We start from the raw sequence: 26,593 nt of genomic DNA, 5'->3' as shown, positions 1-26,593 counted from the left end.
ACTCATATTGGTGATTATAGTAGGGGAGCTAGCACGAAATCCACTGAACGAGAATGATCAAAATTTTAACAGATGGAGTTCCATTTTGCCCTATCAGAGTATGCTAAAATCGATCGTCTGCCGCCTCAGGTCATATGACTTAAGGCGCTGCGGGTACTTCTTGCGGCAGCAATTCTGAAAGGTTGTTTTTCGAGAAAATAAGTTATGCACCAAATGAAAACGTTGACAATAGCTCTTAAAAAAATATTTAAAAAAATCGCGCACATTTGATAACTCGGTAAAAAAACAATTCTAAGTCGGTTTTTCACGAACTTTCTACGGATATAACTAGGTTACGGTTAGACGAATGAAGCTGATTTTTTCTATAGACTGATGATAGGTACTACTACTAATGACAGTGTTTCGTTTTTAAATTTTTCATCTAATTATAAGATTATCTTATTATCTTAACAGTATAAGATATCTTATAATTAGAGAAAAAATTTAAAAAAGAAACACTCTCATAGTTATTGGCTGTGCCTATCATTAGTCTGTAAAAAAAATCAGCTTCATTCGTCCAACCGTAACCTAGTTATATCCGTGGAAAGTTCGTGAAAAACCGACTAAGAATTGGTTTTTTACGGAGTTATCAAATGTGCGCGATTTTTTAAAATATTTTTTTAAGAGCTATTGTCAACGTTTTCATTTGATGTATAACTTATTTTCTCGAAAAACAACCTTTCAGAATTGCTACCGCAAGAAGTACCCGCAGCGCCTTGTCATATGACCTGAGGCGGCAGACGATCGATTTTAGCATACTCTGATAGGGCAAAATGGAACTCCATCGGTTAAAATTTTGATCATTCTCGTTCAGTGGATTTCGTGCTAGCTCCCCTACTATTATTAGCCACAGATTGTCTCCTGGACTACGTAATTCTTATTAAATCGATACTTAGCAACCCACATACATGTTTACATTTTTTTTTGACAACTGCAATTATGTTTGAAGTTAGTTTATCAAGAAGCAAAACAGAGTAAATAACTGGATATTTTTGTACGAACTCATACAGTGCAAGTTTTTTTAGATGGGTGAAGTTTGGAAAAATAAAGAAAATCTGTTTCGTCGGAAAAGATTACATATGTATTGGAAGCGGGTGTTACATGGAGTTTCTAAATGTTTTAACGGGGGAGAAATTTTTTTATCATGCATCCGAGAAGGAAGTAGGTGAAGGGATATCCGTATTTACCGGCCACAGAACCTTGCCAATTTTTGCTTTCGCTGAAAAATGTCGAAATCCCATCTTGCGTGTACAGAAGTGTTCTGAATTCATCGAAATCTGTCAATTGGGTTAGTTAATAAGACTTACAATGAATGAAATTTATATATTATATTACCTACCTAGATAAACAGTCCAGTGAGGATTATCTCCAGTTGTCATTTACGGAAGGTGATTTTTTGGTGAGTTTGAATGGTGATCCGGCGTTTAGTGTAATTGTTTGGAATTGGAGAATGGGTACAAAAGTAATATCGGTAGCAACAGATATATTTGGAAGGTTTCAATTGCTTAGGTATGTAAATTTTCTGAAAGGAACAGTGTAAGGTAAGTGTTCCCCATTTCTAAAATCAACTCCACCAACACCTCGCGAACACCATCGTCTCTTCTTCCTTCAAGCACCTATCTTCAAATTGGGGGGCTAAATTAACGTACTGAAGTTTCGATTATCTAAGGCTATAATTTGTTTAGGCGGGTGCCATTTAAAATTTTCAAAAAAATATGACATTTGGCGGTCAATCACAAATGTTCCTTTTTGGATAAAGTGCCTAAAAATGATGTAAAAGTGAAAATAAAGAACTTAGCCTGTGCTTTAATTCCAAACATATAGGTTTACAATGTCCCTTCAAAGAAAACGAGATTTTCCATGCAATCGCATCCGACATATGCAGAAATAACGATTTGGCTCTTTCGTACAATATAAAAACTGGGACCTAAAAGGTTATAACGAGTAGGAAGTGTTGGCGCTGCGTGTCCCATAAACTAGCTCAGGGTTAAACACAAAGAATATTCCACAGCGGTAGTTCATTTTGAGTAAAATGACCTTCGTAACTTCAGTTCACCTACCAATGGTTGAGGGCCACTCAATTTCTAACTTAACTCTGCCCGTATGTAATTGAGGAGATACGAGGTAGTAATAACAGTAAAAATCAGTTTAGGTACGAAAAGAAATACTGGATTATTTACACCAAATATCAAATGAAGGATAAACTCCACAATAGGATAGTATAACATAACACACAAAATTCAAAATTATAAGTTACGTTTCACAAAAATCTTACTAACTTGAGTGTGCAATTTACAGTATAGTTGAATTCCGTAGTTCTATCTTAATAAGCGTGTACCTGAAACCATAAAACATTTTTTTGGACAGTAAAAGTTTATTTAAAAATAGAGGCTGATTAGCAAACAAATAATGAACATGTGCGGTTTTGAGGGTTTATTCAAAACGATATGATTGTGGCGGGCTCTGTGACGTAATAAGCCCGACCAATCAGCTCCTAGAACCATTCAGATGACATAACGAATTGGCAATATTGCAGGAGAATGTCATTTGTAACTTGCGTCACCTGTCACAGGCACTTGTCAGTTGTCACTTGTCGTTCACTTTCGCGCACAGCCGTCTATAATTACAAGCCGTGCTGAGAATTATGGCAACACTGCATGGTAGGTCGATTTCCTAATTCAACTTGGCAGATTTGAAGTATATTTTATATGTGTTTTGGGTGTAATATTCCTATTTGCCTGTTTTAACAGGGTGAGATTGCCACAATTTGTGTTACTCCATACGGAATGAACAGAAATTATTATTCAGGTAAGTTGCTAAACGAAATATATCGATTTGTTGTCATAACCTCTAAAGCAGGCTACTCCTTACTGGACCCTTTACAAGAGCTTGTATTTGTTCAAAGTATCTCTATCTGTATAAGCTCAAATATGACCTACACACTACGTGGTACGTAAGTACGGTAAGTGTTTATCGTGAAAGAATACAATTATTATTTTATTAGATGGAATTTCAGATATTCTAGCACGGAAATGTCAAGTCGATTTTCTGAGAACCTTCCGACATTCCCAGGAGTTCACGGTATGGGAATTTGAAGTCTACGGGGCTCCCCTCTTTAAAATCTTCGTATCTAGACCCACTGGAGTAGCGACTGGCTTAAAGTCTGCCATTCCGAATCACACCTGGTCGTTGACAAAACCTCGCTGATGCAGAGCGATTTACTGTCCTTTTGTCGAAATTAAGTGCTCAAGCGTGTGCTTCACCTCGACCTTTTTTGACAGAAGTTCACCAATTTCTGAGATCTCGATGGAAAACGCATTATGATGCAGTTACCAATTTACAGCGTTCCGAATTTTAAAGTCAAATAAAAATGTTATTATCCATGTTTGTAAATAAATAAAATATATGTACAATTGTAAGCTGTCTAAGTATCTTTCTTCTGTATTAAAACCACCAAGGCGAAACAGAGGAGTTTTTCAGGAGCAACAAGACGCCATTAAAACTTACATCGGCCCACCGATTGACTTTCTGACAACGTTGCCAAACTTCTCAGCATGGCTTGTAATTATAGACGGCTGTGCTTTCGCGTTAGATGCAGTTAAACATGTCTCTTAAAACGTCAAATCCGACAAACGTCAGACCCTCGCACAAGGTTGCCGGCTCACTTCTACGTGATTGGTTGTAGGTTTGTGACGTATTTAGACTGAAGCGTTTCAAATTTGGACAAAAAACACAGCTTTTCAATAATTTATTTTGGGTTTATTTTACTGGCAAATAAAAATTGGGAACACACGGGTCTTTTTATTTTTAATGTACTTTGTAGATCAGAAATAAAAAATGAAGCCGGGATGCCCCTATTTAACAAAATCCTTAATCAAGAATAATCGATTAAATTGATTACTGAATCTTTCCACAAATAAATTGAAAATTCGACCAAAAATTCGCACGTATATGGCCAAGTACAGTAAAACATATAAGGCACCTTGCATAAAATTAAACGTTGACTCTAAGAAGTGAGCTCAGTTCTCGCATCGAAAAACCTGCAAACAAAAAACCTCCCACTCCGCAGAGCCCGGTACACAATTAATTGACCAATGGCTGAAGAGCCTCGCTTTACTCATAGGAGGCTTCTATCACAGGTACGGTACTTAATCGACCAAACCCTTCAGAGGGACTCCAATAGCATTCCCGTGACTAACACGATCATAAATTGATAATTTAACTGAGATCGCAAAGATAATAAATGGTACCTACTGAAGTTAACAAATTACTTGAATGTGATAGCATATAAACCAGAAGGGGCAAAAATAGTTCATATAAATACCCTGAACGTTACGAAAGTTCTCTTTGTTGTGGATTGATTCTCGCTATCATATCTTGTTCATGACCACCCAATTCCAGAAAATGTTCGCTAGTTCGCTAGATCCTTAAACTGGTAACATAAATTAAAACTAGAATTAAAAACCTTAAAAGAAATCAAAAGTCATCCGTCTCTTTGATAACTTCTTAAATAAGAGGGCTAATTATAGATGAATACAACAATCGTCGCCAAACCTAAAGAATTCAATTCAAATGGAAAATTTCGCTTTAACTACTTACGTATTAAAAACTACAATATGGCCTAACTTCCTAACTTGTATTAACACCCTGCACCAATCCTCAACATTCCCCTAATAAATGATAAAATTAAACGTCAAAACAAAATAAAAATTATACTAAAAGAATTTTTTTAACTCGCAATATTCCTGTAAACGTAATTGAAGCGACATTTGCAATGAAACTTAGACGTACATGAGAAAGCATTACGTAAGTGAAATCTCTAACAAATAAACAAAGGTACCTACACCTAAATACGGCCCTTACCTCAACTGTTAACTTATCGTTTTAAACCATGCGCATTTTTTATAAGGCCTTGCAAATTCAAATTTATAAAGCAAACACCCTACCAAATCGACAAGCTAGTAATACAAACATCCTATACTAATTACAGTAATTAAGGCGAGGCTTTACCATTCAAATTGTTGGGAATGCGATTCCGCGCGCCAGAAGAAATAAGTTGTGTGAATTAGTGGGAGAAATCGCGAGTTCATCTGATGCAGTAGTCCCGCCTCGATTCACGACGGGATCGCAGCCGCCCGATTACGAATCGGTTGGATGCTAGTTTCCTTGAAACATTGACAATTGTTTTGGAAGTTTACACAATTAGCACGAACCGTCTGCTTTACGATAACCTACTATCTAATTCGCGTTGTTTGAGTTTTGCGATTTGCGTTATCTGGTAATTACCAAATACAGGGTGTTTTTTTGGGAGCTTTAGTTAAAAGTTTCTGGGAAAGTAAAATAGGTAGGTTTTTGAAAATTTGTACTTAGGAGTTACTCTGAAGGCCGAATCGATGTAAAATATTTTCAAAATGGCCGCACTTCCGGAAACACCGGAAGTAGATAGTAACTTCGTTATTTTAAATGGCAACCCCTATTTTTTATTGCATTTTTGGATTCTATGTGAAATTTCAGTTCTTTTGATACCCATATGTCGATATCTGCCATTTATGGTTTTTAAGTTATTTTGACTTTAAGAAAAAAAATGGCGGATGCAGATGGTACCTTGATAATTGATTACTTGAAAACGGTTGTAGTCATGGCAACCTATTTTTATCAGTGAATAGAGAATGAATAGGGCTTTCTTTTAGTGCACTTAAAACAAAGTTAAGTTGCATACAACCGCCCCTATGGAGATCCAAATTTAAGAAACTTCAAAGTCTATAAACTCCGTTTTTTTAAATGGAATGACCATGTTCTTAATAGATGAGATAGAGAATCGAAATTGGCATATTTTGACTATACATGTTCCTATAGCTATCTTTAACAGTTTCTGACTTATTCCCATTTTATTGAATTGACACTATTTTTTTCGGATTTTCTTTTTAGTAGTCGGCCATGATTCTATAACAATTGAATTTTAAACAAATCTAGTGACACTAATCCATCACCCACTGTTATAGGTTAACATAAGTTTTTCAAAAATCGAAAAATGACTCGCAGTGGTTTCACCTATTTTGGAATTTAATTGTTATTTATGGTGAAATGGGCAGAATCGCGGCGCGTGCTTTCCGTACATTCACTCAAAAACTGGAACGAAATTGTATGAATTTTGGAAATTTTGTACCCCTAATGCACTACAAACCGTTGAAGCACAAGTGATACAAAGCTCTACAAGAGAATATTTAAGAAAATGAATTGAATTGCAAATGCAAGATTAACATATTAAATTCAATGCAAAATATAAAAAACTTCGTTGAAACATTTTTGGTATGGAATTGTTGCTAGAACAGATATCACATTACCTCTCTTAATTTCCAGACTTGTTTAAGAAATTCAGTTGAACGACTCTGTTTAGATTTTTCAAAAATTTTCCGTCCTATATCCTTAATAAATGAGTTATTTATTAATGAATTATTTAGACTAGAACTAGAATCAATGGTATTAAAGAATCCATTCCTTGATTTGTTTAAAATTCGATTGTTATAAAATCATGGCCAACTACTAAAAAGAAAATGCGAAAAAAATGGCATCAATTCCGAGATCAATTCAATGAAATGGGAATAAATCAGAAACTGTTAAAGATAGCTATAGGAACATGTAATATCAAAATATGCCAATTTCGATTCTCTATCTCATGCAATATTAAGAACATGGTCATTCCATTTAAAAAAACTGAGTTTATAGACTTTGAAGTTTCTTAAATTTGGATCTCCATAGGTGCGGTTGTACGCAACTTAACTTTGTTTTAAGTGCACTAAAAGAAAGCCCTATTCATTCTCTATGCACTGATAAAAATAGGTTGCCATGACTACAACCGTTTTCAAGTAATCAATTATCAAGGTACCATCTGCATCCGCCATTTTTTTTCTTAAAGTCAAAATAACTTAAAAACCATAAATGGCAGATATCGACATATGGGTATCAAAAGAATGAAATTTCACGTAGAATCCAAAAATGCAATAAAAAATAGGGGTTGCCATTTAAAATAACGAAGTTACTATCTACTTCCGGTGTTTCCGGAAGTGCGGCCATTTTGAAAATATTTTACATCGATTCGGCCTTCAGAGTAACTCCTAAGTACAAATTTTCAAAAACCTACCTATTTTACTTTCCCAGAAACTTTTAACTAAAGCTCCCAAAAAAACACCCTGTATAGTGCACAGAGATAAACAATGCATTTATGCATAAGAATAAACGCTATAATAAACATGGAAAATGACTATATATAATCATATAATATAATCAGCTAATAAAAAAAATCTAAGGGATACTTAGCTTTGAGTAGATGGCGATAAGTAAAAACAAACGTATTCCGTTGACAGCATGAGTCATCTCTAATTTAAATAATAAATAAGTATATATTTTAGGGATGCTAGGGATTGTCAATCTGTAGTCGAATCGGTTGATGATGACAATAATTACGCTAAACCAGATTTGATTCAGTCAATGGCTTTTGAACATAATTTTGATGTAAACTGTAATTCTGTAGCTCAACCTTCGTCTCACAGTCCCGCATCACCACCAATTTGGAATTCAAATCAAGGAAGGTAAAAAGGTATAGTAACACAAGCATGGATTTAACTGTTGATTATTAACGATCCTCAGAGCCTTTATAGTTTTATATTGTCGTCCGTCCGTCCGTGTGCGCTATAACTCTTTTTAAAAATAGCCAGGAATTTGTTGCATTTTTGGCAACCACATGGATTTTGCTCAAAACATATCATAAGTTGTTATTCTTGCACCGAGATCGTTCGCTACATTCTTTTTCTCGCTAAAGCTGAAAAACATGACGCAGATTCACTTCGTCCTCGAGTTCGTTCTTGTGCAATTTGGATTTCTGCATTTCCCGCGAAAATATTTTCAGTGGCGTAGCATGCGTTTCTCTTTTAAAAAAATGTATAAAACGATAAAATTTAAAACTGCCAGGTACCTATGTTACATCACAACCGAAATAACTGTTCATTGAGTTATAGGGCATACTATATTTGTCCTATCTCTACCTTCTTGGTAGATGATTAATGAGGAAGAGACTCTTTTACACAACACGCATCATTTAAAGGCAAAAATGTTCCCCATCTACCAATATAAGGGATTTTCAAAAATTCAACCGGTTTTAAGATGGTAAATTTTACTACCTGGTAACAAAATATTGTTTCCATGATAATTTTACCAACCCGGTTAGTCCTGTTGAATATTCAGAAACGCCTCAAGTAGATTAAATATACTGTTGGATTGCAATTTGAAACACAAACGTTGCAGATGTAATTTGGGCTCCCCAATACTATTCTCGCAACTCCAAACTGGACGTAAAAAAGTCAACCTTTGGGAGATGTACTGCTGTGGCAAAATGTATGCCTTGCAACCGCATAGATTAAACTGTCCTGATGACTGTGGTGTATTTTCCGATTTTTTGTGGACTTATGAAGGAGCATTATTAGTTCTAGATGTCAACGGTCACGTATACAATGTAATATAGTAAGTAACAATGCATGTCTTAATTATGCATGAGTCTCTCACAATAGGCAGAAAACGATTATTCTTTAAAAAGAATAATTGAATGGTCGGACCCCGGAAGCACAGTTACATCATTTGCTTGGTACAAAGCCGGAATAATGATTGCTGGGCCAAACGGAACATTGAAAGTAGGTATACTTGTCTAGTAACGCTTAGGTTTTTTGTAATGTCCTGGTTTTAGCACTTTAAGAAATGCGGATCATGGGAATGTGCTTGCAGTCTTACACCGCCCACGCCATTAAAGAAAATCGTATCCAATTACAAGGATTTACTCGTTGGAATATCGGAAACTGGAGAATTGATGTACTATAATAACTCAGAAGATCGCTTCAAGTTCATTTTACCGTACGAAAGTAGATTCAACGATGTGTGTCTTATTTATCCAAATGGAGATCACATTGTAACCTTACAACACAATCGTGAAATTACCTCGTGGGAAGTGTTGACGGGAGAAATGGTGAATAAACTCCAAGTGGCTAACACACTGATCATTACTTGATGTGTTTTCAGAAAGACATGATGGTTCTTACGCAAAAAGCGTTAGCTATTAAAGAAAATCCAGAGTATCCCTACATTGGAGTAGGTTACTCCAATGGTGTACTAGAATTGTTCTCGCTGTACGATCCAAGCAACATAACATCTATGACTAAATTTAACTTATCCAAAAATCCGCTGAACAGCATCTACTTCACGGAACTGAGCAAGTTGATAGTGGCGGCCGATACAATCTCAGGAGAGTTCTTCATTCTGGAGGTAGGTATATTGTTGATTTTCGTCATTTGCAACTATAGTCAAATGATAGGAAATTCCGGGAACCAAGATGCGTATAATATACACTTTGGAGACAAATCGACAGATATGCGATTATATATTAATTGCATCGAGAACTTGTCTACGATTATTTACTATTTACGTTACGTCTGACTTGTATATTGCCGGAGATAAAATTGCTCGTTATTGCATAATACGAGACAAGCCGGATGTTGATTTAAAGGTATACGACTTGGAATCGAATTCTCAAATGTACTCGAAACTTTATGCAACAAGAAAACCGAATAGAGATCGAGTGTTTTATGCAATACCCATTACTACGAAGAAGATTCACGAAATATCAACAAAACGAGCTGTAAGTATATTAGGTACCTATCCATTGATGAAACCAGTAGGTATGGGCAACCGTCAAAATGTTGCAAGATGTTATTGAGCTGTTTACAATCCGCCGCCACTAGCAACACGTTGCCATATAAACCAACTTTGCTAACCGTCAAGAGTATCCATTCTTATCGCCAACTTCATCGTCACTTGTTCACAAAAGTTCAAGTCAAGACTACCCTTAATTAAAATTAATGTATATTTCTGTCTACCTCTATCACATGGAGAGGGCATGCGCACTCTTTTATCAACATACAATAAAATCTCAAACCCTATCTCGTGATCACGTTTCCAATCTAATTATTTATTTACTTTTTTACTATTTGTAATTAATCCGGCACCTGGTACATTTCCCCATTCAAATAATAAATTTACACGCCTCTGGATGCTCAATGAAATTTTGACCCATACAATAGGGGAATCAATGAACTTGAATTTCCACTTTACCATTAATGAGGACAAAAATCACCAAAATCTTTGGTTCGGGTTCGCTTATCATTTAGAAAAAATATACAAATCTGCTCAAGGAATAAGCTCCCGTAGGTCGACTTCTTTAGGAATGTTAAATTGACTTTGAGCACAAACATTTTTTAATACAACATGCCCAAAACAGTCGGCTACTATTTTTATACAATGCAAAAAATTCAATTAACTTACATTTTTTCTCCAATTGACAATTGATTTCCTCTTTTTGAAATTCGCAATTTAAAAAAGTAACGATTACAACGATTATAACGATTTACAAAAAATGCATTTTTACTTGCATTCATTTCCCATTTGTGAGATGCAACTTCTGTTAAAATTTCGTAAAAATCCGGCCACAAATAATAAAAGTTTCCGTTGCACATGTGCAATGAATTTCTGTTTATAAGAAGATTTTAGAGGAATTTTTTCGTAAGCGACACAGAAAAAATTCGTTCCATGGTGCAAGTCTCGACAGCATTTCGAACCAAACTGCGAAAAAAGTAGAATAATAGTTCTTAAGATAAAGAACTAGTAGCGACCGAACGGCTGTAGGGACGGACAGACGGACGGACAAAGTGGACACAATAGCGCATTTTTTTTTAAATTTTGGTGGAAATGCAAGTATACCTATTGTATCTCCTGGTAAGTTTCACTATTGGTATAAAGTGAATTTTGAGAGACGGTTGGCGAATTTGAATGAGGAATAAACCGGGATTCGGGTTTCCCGTGGTGTAGTAGTTGAAATTTAGTTACCCACTGGAATTATTTACCATTGTTCCGCAATACGGACATAATGCCCTTAGGTATAACTTAGAATTTTAAAAGCTAGTAAAAGCGCGAATTAATTTCTTTTACACTTTTACCGATTGACGTTTAGATTAGAATCTATAATCACCCACCAGAGAGGTACACAAATTTGATGAATACGTCATTTATTATTGGTTTTTCTCAATGGCAACTCACAATGAATTAAAATGCACCACGACAATAATTTTGTTGAAATGGCGGCACAGTTTTCCTTTGGAATTCGGTAATTAACTTTGTTAACGCCGTATTATTATATTTTATATTACTAAGATATAAACTAGATGGAGTAAGTGTGGCTTTATTAATGTTAATGCAATTTGAATGCGATGAGTGGGGCAAAAGAGAAAAATTTCCCACATTCGAAAAGCTGCATCGAATCGTGTTTGTTTTGAAGCAATATACTTTTCCAAGTTTGAAAATCAATCCATTTTTTTCTTGTTTTTTTTTGTAAACTCGGTAGTGCTGGACGAATTCAACCCTTCCTTATTGTCACCCCTTGATCTCCTTATTCCCCCCCGTGCATTGTAGTGGTCGCCCAGCACCGACTGAATTGTAAGTATATTTATATTTTTTCCATATATTTTGTGTTTTGAATTTATCAAAAAAAATATACAAACTTCAAGTTTTGCAATAACATACCACGGTCGATTACGCGGCTGGCAGGTTTTTTGTATACTTCGATTATACGGCTTCGTCTCGAACCTTTAATTTAAAATAAAATGTTCTGCGATCAAAAAATGCTACTGTCGATTTACATAGATTCATCTTAAGCGTTCAACCAAGAATACTTCTCTCTATTTTCTCTAATGTACTCGCAGAAACCCAACGAAAACCAAGCTTCGGCTATGTTTTTCTTATACTTGTAAAGGTGTAGCGGAAAGTGCTCCATCGTGCTCCGCAAGGACGGTTTTTAGAACCGGCAACACTGTGATGATTTGACTCTTTTATCTGATTGTACACTCGCTTCTTATCTTAACGCACATCATTCTCTCGCATATTTGTTCCGTTCTGTGTTCTCTTTCATTATGATGCGTTACACGCATAAAATTTTCTTACCTGCGAGAAATTTTGTAAAATTTGAAACCAAAATGTTCTAACCGACAACCTGTTATAACATAAAACCACACCTTTTCTTAAAAACGGTCAATATTTGCCAGCAGACACAAATGTCAGCCTAAACACGTCTTCACTTGGACATGAAATACTCGCAGACACTAATTTTCTGGACTTTTGCTACAAATAACTATTTTCACAATAGGTTGGAAACAATGTTCAATGCCCAGCTGAAAATAAAAAACCATAATTTATTTATCGAAAAAATACCCCGCATTCACCCGCATAATTATTTCGCGAGGCACAAACGTGGCTGCTCACTGATCACTTCTTGTTTCATTCCCCCGAAAAAACTCTTCTAATTCCTATTTTCTTAAATTTTTAGAATACGCCTACAAAGTGGTGCTAATTGGTTACAACGGCCATCTTTACGCGTTTAGCCAATAATCTTGGTGTTCTCCAACCATTCATACGTTCACAAAAGCCGTAGCCAGAAGCATTGGTACTACAAAGTCAATGGTACTACTTACAATATGTAACGAGTACCTGTGACACAGAAAATATTACATATTAGACTCGCCAGCAGAGAATGTCCGTCACAGAACACTTGACGCCGGTATACAATTATATGCTTTAATATGAAAAACATACGATTGTAGACCGGTATCAGGTATTCTGTCACCGTCTTTCTCTCCTGGCGAGCATTGTACAGGGTAGGTCAAATGCTTTTGGATTAATCAGAAAATCGTTAATTTATTGTAAAAAATGTATTGGTATAATAGCATTTCATAATAATCATGAACGGAGAATTAAATCTGGCATGTGATGTGATGTCCGTTTTCGTTGCTTTTTCCAATAGGTCTCTGTTCATTTGTTGACGGATATTACTGAAACCACAAATGTTGGTGATCCAAACGCCTTTTGAATTTATTTATTTCGAAACACTCGCAATACATCAACAGGAAAATTATGGTATAAAGTGGGAACACAAGCCCGTTTCATTATCCCACACACAAGTGGTCAACACAAATAACCAAAGAAAGTCTAAAATTACTTACAGTTTTCTCTTAAAACTCTCAATTTCAAATGTAACGCGCAATAAGGAGCGTCCCCTCTTCCATAGGAAAATTACGCGCAAAAGAAATTGTGCATCTGTATGCTTTTTTATCAGCGCTAAATATACGTGCATCTCGAAAATTAATTAGCTTTCGCGATAACAACGCACCGAGCAGATAGCACTTAAATGCACGCGACCAGATGTTCCTTAATTTTAAATAACGCAATTTTTACATCTTATAATTTAAACAAGCAAATTTACACAAATGATAACATTTAACAAAGAAATTAAGCAATTAAAAACAATTCTAAAATAGAAAAATAACCGCTAAAATAACAAATTCCGGTAAAATAAACTACCTCTACGCTTATTTGTAAAGAAATCCTTCAGATTTAAATTGAATTAATACATTCACACATACAGGATGTTCCGTTATCCTCTTTGATTATTTCAGCCTAAATAACATCCACATGACGATATTTACACAATATCTCCTTATGTGTTACAAGAGCTAAAATGAATACAATGAGGTCTAGTGGTAGATCGCAATAATGTACTACACCTTGCGCCTTTATTTTTTTTTCTATACACCTATGAATATTTTGTGATTCGCTTTAATGAATTTTAGGACAACCTGGCAAGACTAACAGATTCGATCGAAACGCTACATCAAATGAAAAAGATCGCACTACACATTGACCAACACCACGTGGTTTCTTGTGCGTACGATGGATTGGTAATAATTAGAACGGTCGACTTTAAAGAGGTAAAGGCCATTATAATGCCGCATTACCGGAATTATGGAGGAGTCGCAAAGGCTTATGTAGATCCCCTAGGCAAATGCGTTATTTCATTGGGAAGGGATAACACGCTTACTTGCATATCATTGACTGACATTGAAGTAAATCAAACCAAACAGGAGGTACTTCACGAACTGCACACTCGACTCGAAGCAATGTTTGCTAGACCAACCTATGGATTGGCACCTACAGGTTTGTAAATTGGTAATCAAATTAACTTCGTTACGGTTTTGTTGTAGGCGAATTGGAAGGAAAGACTTGGTTCGAAGTTGAAAAAATAAACAAGGAGATACGAGAGCGTATAGCATGCGCCCAGGAACGACACGACATACTTTTAGAGTTCACGAAAATTCAGTACGAAATTAAAGAGCTGTTAACGAAAAATCTAGAAGGTCCAGAGAATGAGAGGCTGGACATACAAGAATTCAACCTCGACATTGCTCTTAAACAAGAAAAAACGCTGCAGTCTCAGGAAGAATGTAAACGTACCAAACAGTACCTGGAGGCGTTAATTGTAGCACAAGATAACGTGTCCAAATGGATAAAGCAATTTTGTTGGAATCCTATGAAAGTTCAAGGTCAAGATTTGGGAGCAATATTTGAAGAATTTATTGTGGAAAACTACGTGCTACTTGATCACGATGTAGGGTTTACTACGAATACGTTGGAGGTAGTAACGGAACTTCGTAATTTGGAGCAGAACATGTCGAAGGGTGATTCACTGGAACCGTGGGTTCCAAAAACTGTAAGGTTAGTATTCAAGAGATACCTACTCCAAAGCCAAACTGTATACGACACGAAAAGATATCTCTTTCTGACTACCTACCTATTTACGATTACCACTGGTACTACTTATTTTTATCATCTATCCACCACTACTTTTTTATTTATTCCCATTCCTTCATTGAGTTAAATGCTCAGTTCTTTATTAGAACTATTGACCGATCTACACAAACCAGAGACTTGCTATAACTAGACTGCGCTTAACGTATCTAAGGTGTTGTCGACACAGTATGCAACACACAATGCACCGCGGGGCAAAAATCGCAGAGATGATATGCAATATAATGAAATAACCTGTTATTTTAGATGTTCCGTTCATTAATCATTCTCGTGATTAGCTCGAATTAGTAAACAGATAAATTTCTTTTGCGAATAAACCAATGAACTTAGGTTAACTCGTGCGTATCAACATGTACTCTGTCGATAAAATTTTAAATAATATGCAGATTTTCAACGGATAAAAGTTTAAAGGGCCAATGGATTAGATTCGAAGAGAAAAATTTACTCCCACCATAGTGCCTTTGCGGGGAATGAAGCCGATTTTAGAAAGGTACCGACGAAGGTGTTAAACAATAATGCAATACCGAGCGTTTTCGACTTTCCCATTCACTTAAAATAACGTAGAACTATTATTCGACATCCTTTACCAGCAAGACAACGGCAGTACCTATTTGCCTATTACGTATAGACGTAACTAAGTACTTACTGGTACTAAGTATATTTCAGGTTTTGTTACAACAAAAAAAAAGCTAAGTCTGTTAAATGTTCCATATGTGCATCTGCGATATTCGCATCAGAGAGTCATTTAAAGCTTTTAACTAGAAAAAATCGTGGAGGATTGTTGCACGTATCAAGCGATGCATGAAAAATTTGCCAAATTGCTGAAAATGTGTTCAGGTTTTTCATTCAATTCACACCACACCGCGTTGTAAACAAAATGGTTATCAGCAGTCTAAAAAAAATAAATAACAGTTACAGCCCATTTGGGTTTTTGGCTAGGCATATATTGAATCAAAATCCGCTAAATAATCATATCTTACTACTTACATCTTTAGTTTTAAGAGTATATTTTCTCATACGTGTTCACCACCAAAATACACATATAAATCAAATTAGGACTAGAGTAAGGCAGTTATATACTAATTTAGTTCAAATAAAATACCAATAAATTCGATTAAAACAGTTAACATTTATATGTTATCTTTTTTTGCTACTAAAATTTAGAATAAACATATGCTAAAGCAAGATGCAAAACGTACGTCCGCCCCGCGATGAACAGTTGGTTGCCTATCCTATCTTGACAACAGGCGTTTATAGTAAAATCTACGTTACGCGCGGTCTAGTTATAGCAAGTCTCTGACACAAACAATGTTGTGGTGACGTTTTTCTCCAAACTTTCTCATGTTACATAGGTATGTGTTCCCTTTTAGCCAACTCAACTTACAATTGGAACAAGCGCCAAAGCTATCTAAAGCTGAAAGAGGTGTCAACTTACTGGAAGTGTTAGAAGAAGAAGAAAACATAAACGAGGACCTCATTGATGAAGATACCGAAACGGCGTTTAAAGGTTCCGTGTGCCACAGTTACATTAAATTACACGAAGGCCATTACTCTCAGATGCAAGTTCAAAGTTTTTTACAGACATACATCTCACGCATGCATAGCTTGGTAAATGTCGTTCAAAGAAATTATACTTTTCAGTTTGCCAGTCAACGTATTTATTTCAGGTGGAAATAAAAAAGGTGAAGGAGTATTTCAATAAAGTTTTTAACGATATGATGAACACAAAAACTAGGGAAATGGGTTTAATTACGGAACGAAATGCAAGACTCCGGCACATTATATCAGAAATCAACTACTTTTCTGTTGATCAAATTGACATTGTCGTAGTAGACCCGCCTTGGCGTCCAAACGAATTTCCGGAACGGATATTGACTGTTGATGACAGTGAAGTAAGTTCATATACCTACAAAAAATTTACTGTCTATCCACACATATGTACCTACAGTGTGTAGATAAATATACAAACAACGATAGAAATTGGTACATACAGTGTGAGTTTTTTTTCATTTTAAGCATTGGGATCTCGGAATCCATAAGACATAAGGATTCGGTTAAATGAGGAAAGAGTTGTCGTTTTAAGAACTTATTTAAGATATGCCTTTGTTTTTTGAAAAAAATCCACAGTTCCCTAGATATGAGCGAAAAACAGATTTAATGATTTTTCATTTAACTGTTGTAGAATCGTTATTATTAGAAATACAACAAAATGACACGAATAAAAGCTTTAGCCATTTTAATGCTTAACATGATGAACATACTAATTTATTTTTAGATCTTACAATTTTTGAGTTATAATACAAACTTTAATTTTTTAAATGGTAGCCATAGTTGGTTTTGACATTTTTAAAACAGGACAACATTTTCTCTTTCTAACGATATAAGGCTTGCTAAATTTACTTTAATAAACGCCCTGCAGTAATTTTCGTATTATTGAGAGGTAAGTATAAACAGGGGTCCGTGAAGTTAGCAGAACATTGACGGCACAAATGTCGAGACTAGGTGGATTGGTTAGTGCTACGTTTGTGCCGGTTTGTGCCGTAAAAAGTTTGCCAGCAAAACATACGGTTTGAAAATTATTTCGATTTTTAGAGGTTCTGCTAATAGGCCAGTCATTGAGGATTTTTTACCTGGAAATAACTTGGGAAGTACAGAAATTCTGTATGCTTGAGTGCGTAGAACTAAAATTCATAAAATCCCACAATTCGAAACTTGCCGCCGGGGCCGCCATCTTACTAAGATGGCCGTCAAAAGCGATTTTCCGCCGATATCTCCAAAACTGTGCATTTTACGAGAAAATATGCGGTGAGCAAAATTAAAGAGACGAAAATTTCCTACAAAAAATGTAGTTAGCATATTTTCACTAAAGTTAGCCCTTACGCAGAAAAGCAAAAATTTTTAATATCCAATGGCGTATATTTTATCAAAATAATTCATTAATCATTTAATTAATTAATCACATTGATTAATCATTAGTATATGATCAATTAATTTAAGGATTTTATTTTAGTCGTCGCAATATGTATAAGTATAGCTACACATACTCGTAATCGTAGCATGATTCAAGCTGCCTCTAACTAGAAGAAGAGCTATAAAGAAACATCTAATAATTTTCCATTTTGTCGAAACTGAATTACAATCAGATTCATGCATTCAAAAGACACTAGACACTAGACACTCCTAGACAATAGTAATTCCAATCATTCATCAAAAGGTGTTCTCGTTCTTCACAGATTTTTACAACTCCTTACATATCACCAAGTACTCAAGCTATACTCGATGCGAAAGCCGCCGAAGCTGAACGAATTCGTCTGCTGCTTTTGGCCGACGACTTTAGAGAACGAGCTTTAATGGCAATGATGAACGGAGTTCTTGAAGTTAGATGGGAGGATGAATTACGAAAAGACGTTCCGTTGCCGAAATGCATGGTATGTTAACAGTTCATCACAATTACTAATCCACCTACTTTCTGTAACAATAGATAGATAAGGCGCCTGAAACTTTCAATGAAGACGATTTGCGCGCGGTGCGAGATTACGAAGAAGCGGTCAAGTTTTTAAACAGCGAACGAGAAAGATATAAAAAACTTTTAAACGCCGAGTACGCAAAGATTGGCGGCATCGTAAGGGACAGCGTTAAAAAATTTAACAAAAAACTGGCAGACTGTTACTTAACCAAGTTGCTAGTGGATTCTGGAATCAAACAAGAAAATTTACGGATATCGCGACAACAACTAAAAAATCACGAAAGAGTAATGTTGAATAAGAGTGAGTTACATATTGTGTAAGTAACATTTCGTAAATCTACTCCTACTCCAGTTTTCTTAACCTTTAGGCAAAATTTGAAGAACAATCACGAAGAGTCGGTGCGTCTACATGATAAAATTTCCAGTTTCCAGGAAGTACTAAAAGAACTGAAATTGCAGTTGGAAAACCTGCAAGTTAAAGATAAGCTTTTGGAAAAAGGGTTTAAGAAAGATTTCGCAGATGCGAGTTCTGTGGTTCAAGAACAATGCGCCAAATTGTACAAGTAAGTTTCTTTTTCCTCAGCTCAGTGATACGATCCTTTAATTTTAATTTAACGCCCGCGTTCACTAACCAAAAATCAACTCTCAAATGAAGACATTACACGATTGCATCACCTTTGTCATTAACATACATGCCCCGATATTCAGAATTTTATAATCATATTATAGTTAACAGTTATAAAATTACACTCATTGTAGCTACGGCCTGATGATGGATTTATGTCCGAAATCGATCGCTCAATATAGAAGATAATAAAAAATTCAGTCTGTTGTTATAGAGCACAAATATAACTCCATACTTACCTTAAACAAGTATAAATTGTGCACAACTTTTGTGCAGATAAAGCTATGGTTGGTAGAAATTAATTCCTTTCGTTGAGACCTTTCATTAGAGTACCATTAAGATCCCCCACCCCCTCCCCCTCCGCCCCGTACTTTAATAAGAGAACAGGAAGAAGGGCAGTAGCTGGTAGAAAGCGGTTCCTTTCGTTGAGACCTTTAATGAGAATACAATGAGAGATAAAATTAATTTTTAACCCCCCCCCCCCCTTCCCCTCGAAAAAAAGTCGCACGGGAAAGTTATAGTTTGTACAAACCAATTTATTTCGATGAAACCTTTCATTAGAATACCACGAAGGGTAGAACATGTGTTTACCCCATTTTCTAAAGTTTAACTTGGCACCTCTAAAGGCATGCGTATGCAAAATCTGTTACCAATTGGTCGTCGTATGTAAAAGTTATGCAAGTGTTACTTTCAAAAACAGCATCTCAGGAAATAATTCGTGGGGAGGGCCCCCTTTTAGACAGCGAAATTTGATGGCCGTCTTGCACACCTGCAAGGTATAGGCTACCTATTGCAAAAATTTCCAGGGGTCTAGGGCCATTCCCCTAGAAGTAGTTCGAAACGTCAGATGTGGGTCCGGACGGACGGACGGACAAAATGCAAACAATAGCACATTTTTTTTAATTCTTAAAAAATGCACTAAAAATGAATAGCAAATGGTTAAGGCGGTCTACCGCCCTTCAAACAATACTATGTAACGTGTAAATACATATTTTAAAATATAATACATTAATTTCATTATAATCAATTAATTTTAAAAATACAGTAATAATACTCTTAGAAAAAGGAAAACAAACAAAAAAAATAAGAGGTACTAACAAAAACATAAAAAACAACCATATCCTTGAATCTTATAAATACCGTTACAAAGACAATTGAATTACCATTTTAAATTTGATTGCTAAATATATCATCTTAACTACTAAGCTTTTAAAAGCAGTAAACGAGTGGTTCAAATAAGGAAATAGTTGAATGAGAAAAAATATCGCATTATAAGCAAAACTTTCTTTAAATTTGTTTGTGTGATACTGTGGAATGGTAAAATTATTTAATCTTAAGGCTGGACAGTACACCCGTTCCGTTGCCCGAAAACGCGTGATTTCGTTCCACGATATCTTAATTCTGAGTGAAGTTGAAGAAGGGGTCGAATATTCCTGTGAAAGGTGAATGCTTTAGCTAGACAATAACGCCGGGGTTTACTAAAATGTTTTAAAATAATCTTTTTTTTAAGGGCAACGTCGAGGGCTGTTAGGGTGTCATATTTTGGAAAAGAAAAAAGGAAATAAATTTTCCTGGCGTTATTGCCTAGATATTAAGTTTAAGAACGTATCTTAATTTTGGAAATTGTTCCAACTTCATTTATAGATAAGTTATCTTGAAAAAACAACTTAAAAGTTTTCCTCAAAAGCGCGAAAAGATAGCTTCCGCCGCGTGGCTGGTTTTATACAGATAGAAAATGTGCATTATAATTGGACTAAGTTTATGTTTTTACCATCGAACACAAATTAATATTATAAATAACCAAATTTTGGGATTGACAATAGGCAACTTTACATACTCCGTTCTGTATGTACTGTCCAGCTTTAAGTTTAAACTATATGCATCTGACCTCTTTCTTAGGAAATTATACAGATATTTAGGTTGTTTTTCCTTATTTAGTTTGTATAAAAAAAGACAAAATGTGTATTTAATTCGTTGAGCAACATTAAAATGAAATTAACGTTCTAAATATGGTGTGATAAGGTTTTACTCAGTTAGAAGACTTCTGTACTTAATATTAAATAATATAATAAATAATATAAATAATTAATATTAAATTCTTCGTTGTGAGTGCAATAGAAAATTCCTTTTAAACGTTTCAAACAGATTAAGAAAATGAATAGATTGAATAATGCTTCTATTTACTGTTTAAGTTAAAATTCTCACCCGTAAAAATCCTTAGCTAAAACACTCTGTGTGGAAAACAAATGAAAGATTACACTTTATTTTAATTATACAGTGTCTACAGCTACCTCTCGAGTTGACCAACTTAGGAATACTGGATTACCTTCTATATAGGTCTCGTGGAATGGAACTGAAGATTGCAGATGCTGACTCCTGTCTCGAAGCGAGAAATCCTAATGGACCTCGAAAGCTCAAATACTACTCGATTTACGTAACCCCCAAATATCGGAGTTAATTTTACTAAGACGTACAAATGCTAATTCCATTATTATGGCCGAAGTTTTTCTTTCTGAATAGAAAAATTCCTTTTTGAATGGGGCTACACACGCAATTTTTGCCAATAGATCGGATGGTCGATTTAACTTACTGGCTCAAGCCAAGTTGACGCATTGCGCATTAAAACTACCCTATCGTTTCGACACAAAATTTGCGCAATCCCAACGCGTATACTCATATTTTCGGCACGCACGTGATTGATTTTCCCTTATCGCCTTTTGACTTAGTATAGAAACCTTCTTTATCGTACTATTTCACCCGCATAGAATTCTAAGTTCGCGCTTACGAACTCTACCGCCTTGCTGTCTGCTAATCCCCACTTTCGTACATTTTTCAGAATACGCCTACAAAACGATGCTAATAGATTACCGTCTTTAATTCATTGAGCTCTTTAAATGCCATTCATCAGAAACCACTAGAGCTTACAATTGCTGATTTAGTTGTTACCACGCTACGTTGTGGCATGATTATGAGCTATTCTGAAGCAGTCTTTTACTCAAGCTCGTTATCGCATGCCAGACGACCGCCAATAGCTTTCCCAAGCAAGCTGTCAGTAACCTTTGACTTACACAACAATATAAAGCACCAAATTCATTATTTCAAAAGTTTTTGGGGTGGCCAAACTTGATCGCCACTCGCCAAATGTAAAACGTGTGCGCTAGAGACAGTCCAAGTAGCCCAAATGGATACAAAAATGGTTCACGTCGGCAACATTAATCACAAATCGTAGCGATAAATCGCTGTTATTGTGTACACGTTCCAATTTATCGCTACGATTCGCAGAAATTGAAGCCGGCCACCATCAACCATCCAATCCAATTCCAATTCCGATAAATCGCTACAATCCTCTGTTCACACGCAACGATAAATCGTAACGATTCGATCGTTACGATAAATTGTTACAATTTATCGTAGCGTCTAAACCGCGCTTAATGCGCCTACATCCATGTGTTCTAGTTACTCTAGTAAAAAATAAAAATTTTAAGAAAAAAATCAGTTTAAATAAAAACCGCTAGAGAGCTCCCGTTACAGAATTACAAGAATGTATGAACGGCTTTAAACATTATTTTGTCGCAATTTTCATCTAGTTAGTATGTGACCGATCTATACTATATCTATTTGTTTCGTATGCATATTCAATAACCTAAAAGGTCATTTGATTTTATTCCTCGATATCTGATTTTAATACACAGCACAACGGCGAGAACTTCTGGGGGTGAATATTTAGGCGAATATTCCGGGGAGACGAATTTACCGGGAATAATTTTTCTACATTCGAATCTTTTATCTCTTTTTGTAGCGTGTTTTCCTCAAAGTAAAAAATCGCTATTGGCTGCACTTTGTCGTCCGTCCGTTTGTCCGTCCATCCATCACACGTACTCCTTCACCTTACACTACTGAACCGATTTGGGCGATGTCGGGCTCATTTGAAAGAGCTTGGTCCAAGGATTCCGTGCATACCGATATTTTTTGGTTTTGCGCATGCGCAGTGTCAAAAATTTGGTTTTACGCATGTGCAATGCTAACTTTTTATTTATAAAGATATATAAACGAAACTTTATATGTAAACACTACAAATATAAGTAAAATTAACGACGTTTTCAAAATGTTGTTTTGGGCATGCGCAATGCCAACTTTCTTATTTATGAAAGAATTTAAATGAAATTTTATACATAGGCATTTGGAATAAAGACAAATCTAACACCAATTGCAAAATTTGGTTTTGTGCATGCGCAATGCATCTTTGAATGAAACTAAAACTAATACCGATTTCAAAATTACTGTTAACACATGCTGTATGTTTTATTTATGAAGTTATTCAATCAAATTTCTAATGCAGACAATGCGCAATGCTATTTACGAAAGCATTTAAAAAGAGTTTCATATGATGCAGACATTTAATTAATGCCCATTTCAAAATTTGCTTGTATTTATATACGCTCCACTATTTTTCATTAAACTGTATAGACTTCGAGTACTTCGACGATAAGCGAGAGGCGGCTTATTTGAAAGAGAATGGGGTAAGGATCCCCTAGTTCTCAGTTCTAGCATTAATATATTATTAGGAGGAAAATACGCTCTTGTCATTTATGTTTGCATAATGACTTTTTCACTTGTCTCTGTTAGGCGTCGTCCGAAAGTGAGTATTCGAATAATTCCCACTGTTGCTTTAACCTTGGAGGCTGCTAGGACATTGATGTCGCAAGAGAAAACGATCCTTTTAACCAGCGAGTGTCTAGAATTTTTAAAGTCTGCAGATTTATTGGACCAATACGTCAATGTTCCCCCAGCTGTGGACGAACACTACTATGCAATTGTATGCAGACATCGAAGAATGAAAATTGAAATGGAACTGAAGGTATATATATATCGATCTACTTATATAACTATTTGGGGTTTATACCTACTCATTGTGGACGTATTTTTAGGCCCGAGCTCTTCAGCTTGACATTCAGGATGCTGAATATACAATCTCCCAGTCACAAAAGCGCTTACATCAACTGAAGGAGGACTCCCAACAACTCGTGCTACATTTGGAGGAAGTGCGAAACAAAAGGATGGAATTATTTCATAACATTGAAATACAACTGGTCTTGAAACAAGGATTGGTAGAAATTCCGTTAAGTGGTAGCATAACCGATTTTGATAACGCTGTATTGGTGAATCGTAAAGACATTGAGACAATCAACAGAATAATTTTGGTAAATATTTAGAGAAAACAATTAACCACAAACTCCTTGATCTTTTAGAAAGGAGGTAATAAAAAAATTAAGGCAATGAAAGAGACCATGAATTTTCGAAGAAATATTATTGCAATGGAATGGGAACATCGGCGATTACAGATGAAAATTGCAGATTTGAAAACGAACTATCAAGAGGTCGAGGGTATAAAGGTCCGTAATTTGGTGAATGCCACAAACAACGCACTAAATATCTAACTTTTTTAGGTCACCAAAGATATTCAAAATTATTTAAAATTTAAAGCCAGAGGTTACTCGTTGGAGAGGGGGCTGTCATTCGAAGACGAAATTGATATGCAGAAAGCCGCGTTTGAAAAGATAATACAAGAAAAAAAAGATAAAGTGAACGAATTGCAGCAAAGTATAAATAACGTCAAAAAGGAGAACAGAAAGCTTGATGACGAAATCGCCGCAGTGAACGTGGACGTCTGTGAATATCAATTGGAGAAAGACTACGAAATGGAAGAGCGCGAGAAGAACATAATCAAGATACGGTAAGTATTTACATGTGCTTATTTTCCGTTTTTTTATATAATTTTTTTTTAGAATGAAGACTTTGGTTAAAAGATCTTTACTAGTGAAACAAATTCAAAAAAATCATAGCGACATTTTGATGTTACAGACAGAACTAGAGCTTTTGAGGTTGAAAACATATCCAACTCTTTCGTATACAATCTTAACAGACTAGACGTAGAAAAACAATGATGCAAAGCTTATAGAACTACCTACGTGAATGCCAGTGTAAATCGTTCCTTCATGGTGTAAATGTGCGACTTTTCCGAAATGCCCATAAGTAGTGTGTTAGGTTTTATGCCATTTGTCTAAATTTTGTCAATTATTTAAGCGACTTTATGGATCTATTAAAGGCCTCTCGACTTTCTTTTAACGCATTTTTAAATGAACTAAAAAATACACATTTCTATATTGCATTTGACATTGTGTGCTGAACAAGTGTTTTCACGAGCATTGAAAGCAAGACGAGCCGTCAATGGCCTATCTATAGGATGTTTTGTTTTCCAATCAAATTAACGGATAAACAACGATTTTGACGTGAAAATAAGTACATGTCGCTACCAACAATTCATCATTATCTTACATTTTAATATATTGGTTAAGTCGTTAAGTATCCAAATTAACCAGTAGGATCGGTTATACCAATACCACAAGAATTCAGTAGTTGAAGCACTATAGTCCAATAGTAGGCGAGTCCAATAGGGGTTTTTGGGATTTACTCAAGCGCAGCAGACTAACATAAAGAGGGATGCTGCACTTTGCTGAGTACCCCCACGTAAGTACTACATATACGTATATGGCTGCGTGATAATAGAAATTCTGGCCAAAACGGCTTAAAAAACTCTACAAAAAAGTTTATTACAATTTTTTTGTGAGTTCTTTTGTTTTTGAGAAGTTTTGAATTGAAAAGTTAAACTATTTATTTTATTTTTTTAAATTTGCATTTTTCTGAGATCTACAAAAAAGGCTTGTACACTTTTTGAGTCGGGTTCAAAATAAAGGCGCTAGAGCGCATTTTCTAAATGATATACTATGACCAAAAATTATTGCAATGACTCTATTAAAAGTAGTTGGAAAGTCAAGTCAGGAGTTTACCTGACAACTAGTTATTTATGAAGTTATTTAAATGAAACTTTGTATATGAACACTACGAATATAAGTAGGTAAGTAAAATTAACGATGTTTTCAAAAGGTTGTTTTGCGCATGCGCAATGCCAACTTTCTTATTTACGGAAGCATTTAAATGAAATTAATTAATACATAGATACTCGGAATACAAGCAAATCTAACACCAGTTTTTTCTTTTTTATGAAAGCAGTTCATATTTTAAATACAACACCATGTATTTATTGCATTTTCAAAATCTATATGAAAATCTAAGTTGTTTGATATTATCTTTCCCTATAGTCAGCATCAAAGGTTGTCATAAGTTATTCAAGATTTTTCAAAATATGGCATTGGCCTCGTAGATCAAGTTGACCATTCGTTTTAAAACACCCTGTAGAAGGGCGCTCAAGATTTAAATCATTGTCACGCAGCATCAAGTCAATACTGTCAATATTGGAATAATTGTTTAATATCATATTATGTAATATGTAGGCACTTTGAATTAAACTAAAACTAATACCGGTTTCAAAATTACTGTTTACGCATGCTGTATGTTTTATTTATGAAGTTATTCAATGAAATTTCTAATGTAGACAATGCGCAATGCTATTTACGAAAGCATTTGAAAATAGTTGTAGAGACTTTAAATAAAAGTAAAACTAATGGCCATTTCAAAATTTGTTTTTATTTGTATACGCTCCACTATTTTTCATTAAATATAGACTTCGACGATAGGCGGCTCATTTGAAAGGATCAGAATGGGGTAAGGATCTCCTGCCTACCGGTATTTTTTCCTGGTCCTAGCATTAATATTACTAAGAGGAAAATAGGCTCTCGTCAATTATGTTTGCATAATGACTTTTGTAACTT

At 35.3% G+C, this 26,593-nt stretch overlaps 1 protein-coding gene across 2 annotated transcripts; it reads left to right on the top strand.

The window, feature by feature from the left end:
- The first annotated feature begins 961 nt into the window (after positions 1-961).
- LOC116164721 (cilia- and flagella-associated protein 43) lies at positions 962-24,983 on the top strand. 2 transcript variants are annotated; one of them, XM_031478930.1, is made up of 20 exons: positions 962-1,013; positions 1,065-1,327; positions 1,383-1,548; positions 8,341-8,548; positions 8,604-8,723; positions 8,777-9,052; positions 9,106-9,348; positions 9,398-9,721; positions 13,758-14,121; positions 14,169-14,679; positions 16,143-16,380; positions 16,440-16,664; positions 18,006-18,200; positions 18,254-18,555; positions 18,607-18,801; positions 23,490-23,721; positions 23,792-24,064; positions 24,113-24,256; positions 24,311-24,597; positions 24,650-24,983. In XM_031478930.1, the coding sequence occupies exons 1-20, from the start codon at positions 979-981 to the stop codon at positions 24,789-24,791; spliced, it is 4,743 nt and encodes a 1,580-aa protein (XP_031334790.1). In that variant the 5' UTR covers positions 962-978; the 3' UTR covers positions 24,792-24,983. The 2 variants fall into 2 exon arrangements, with proteins under 2 accessions (XP_031334790.1, XP_031334791.1); XM_031478931.1 differs by lacking the exons at positions 962-1,013; positions 1,065-1,327; positions 1,383-1,548 and having other exon boundaries at positions 8,483-8,556.
- The last annotated feature ends 1,610 nt before the right edge of the window (positions 24,984-26,593 follow it).

This window comes from Photinus pyralis, unplaced genomic scaffold, assembly GCF_008802855.1.
Source record: "Photinus pyralis isolate 1611_PpyrPB1 unplaced genomic scaffold, Ppyr1.3 Ppyr1.4_LG2, whole genome shotgun sequence".
NCBI lineage: Eukaryota > Metazoa > Arthropoda > Insecta > Coleoptera > Lampyridae > Photinus > Photinus pyralis.
This window is presented reverse-complemented; position numbering and strand designations above follow the sequence as displayed.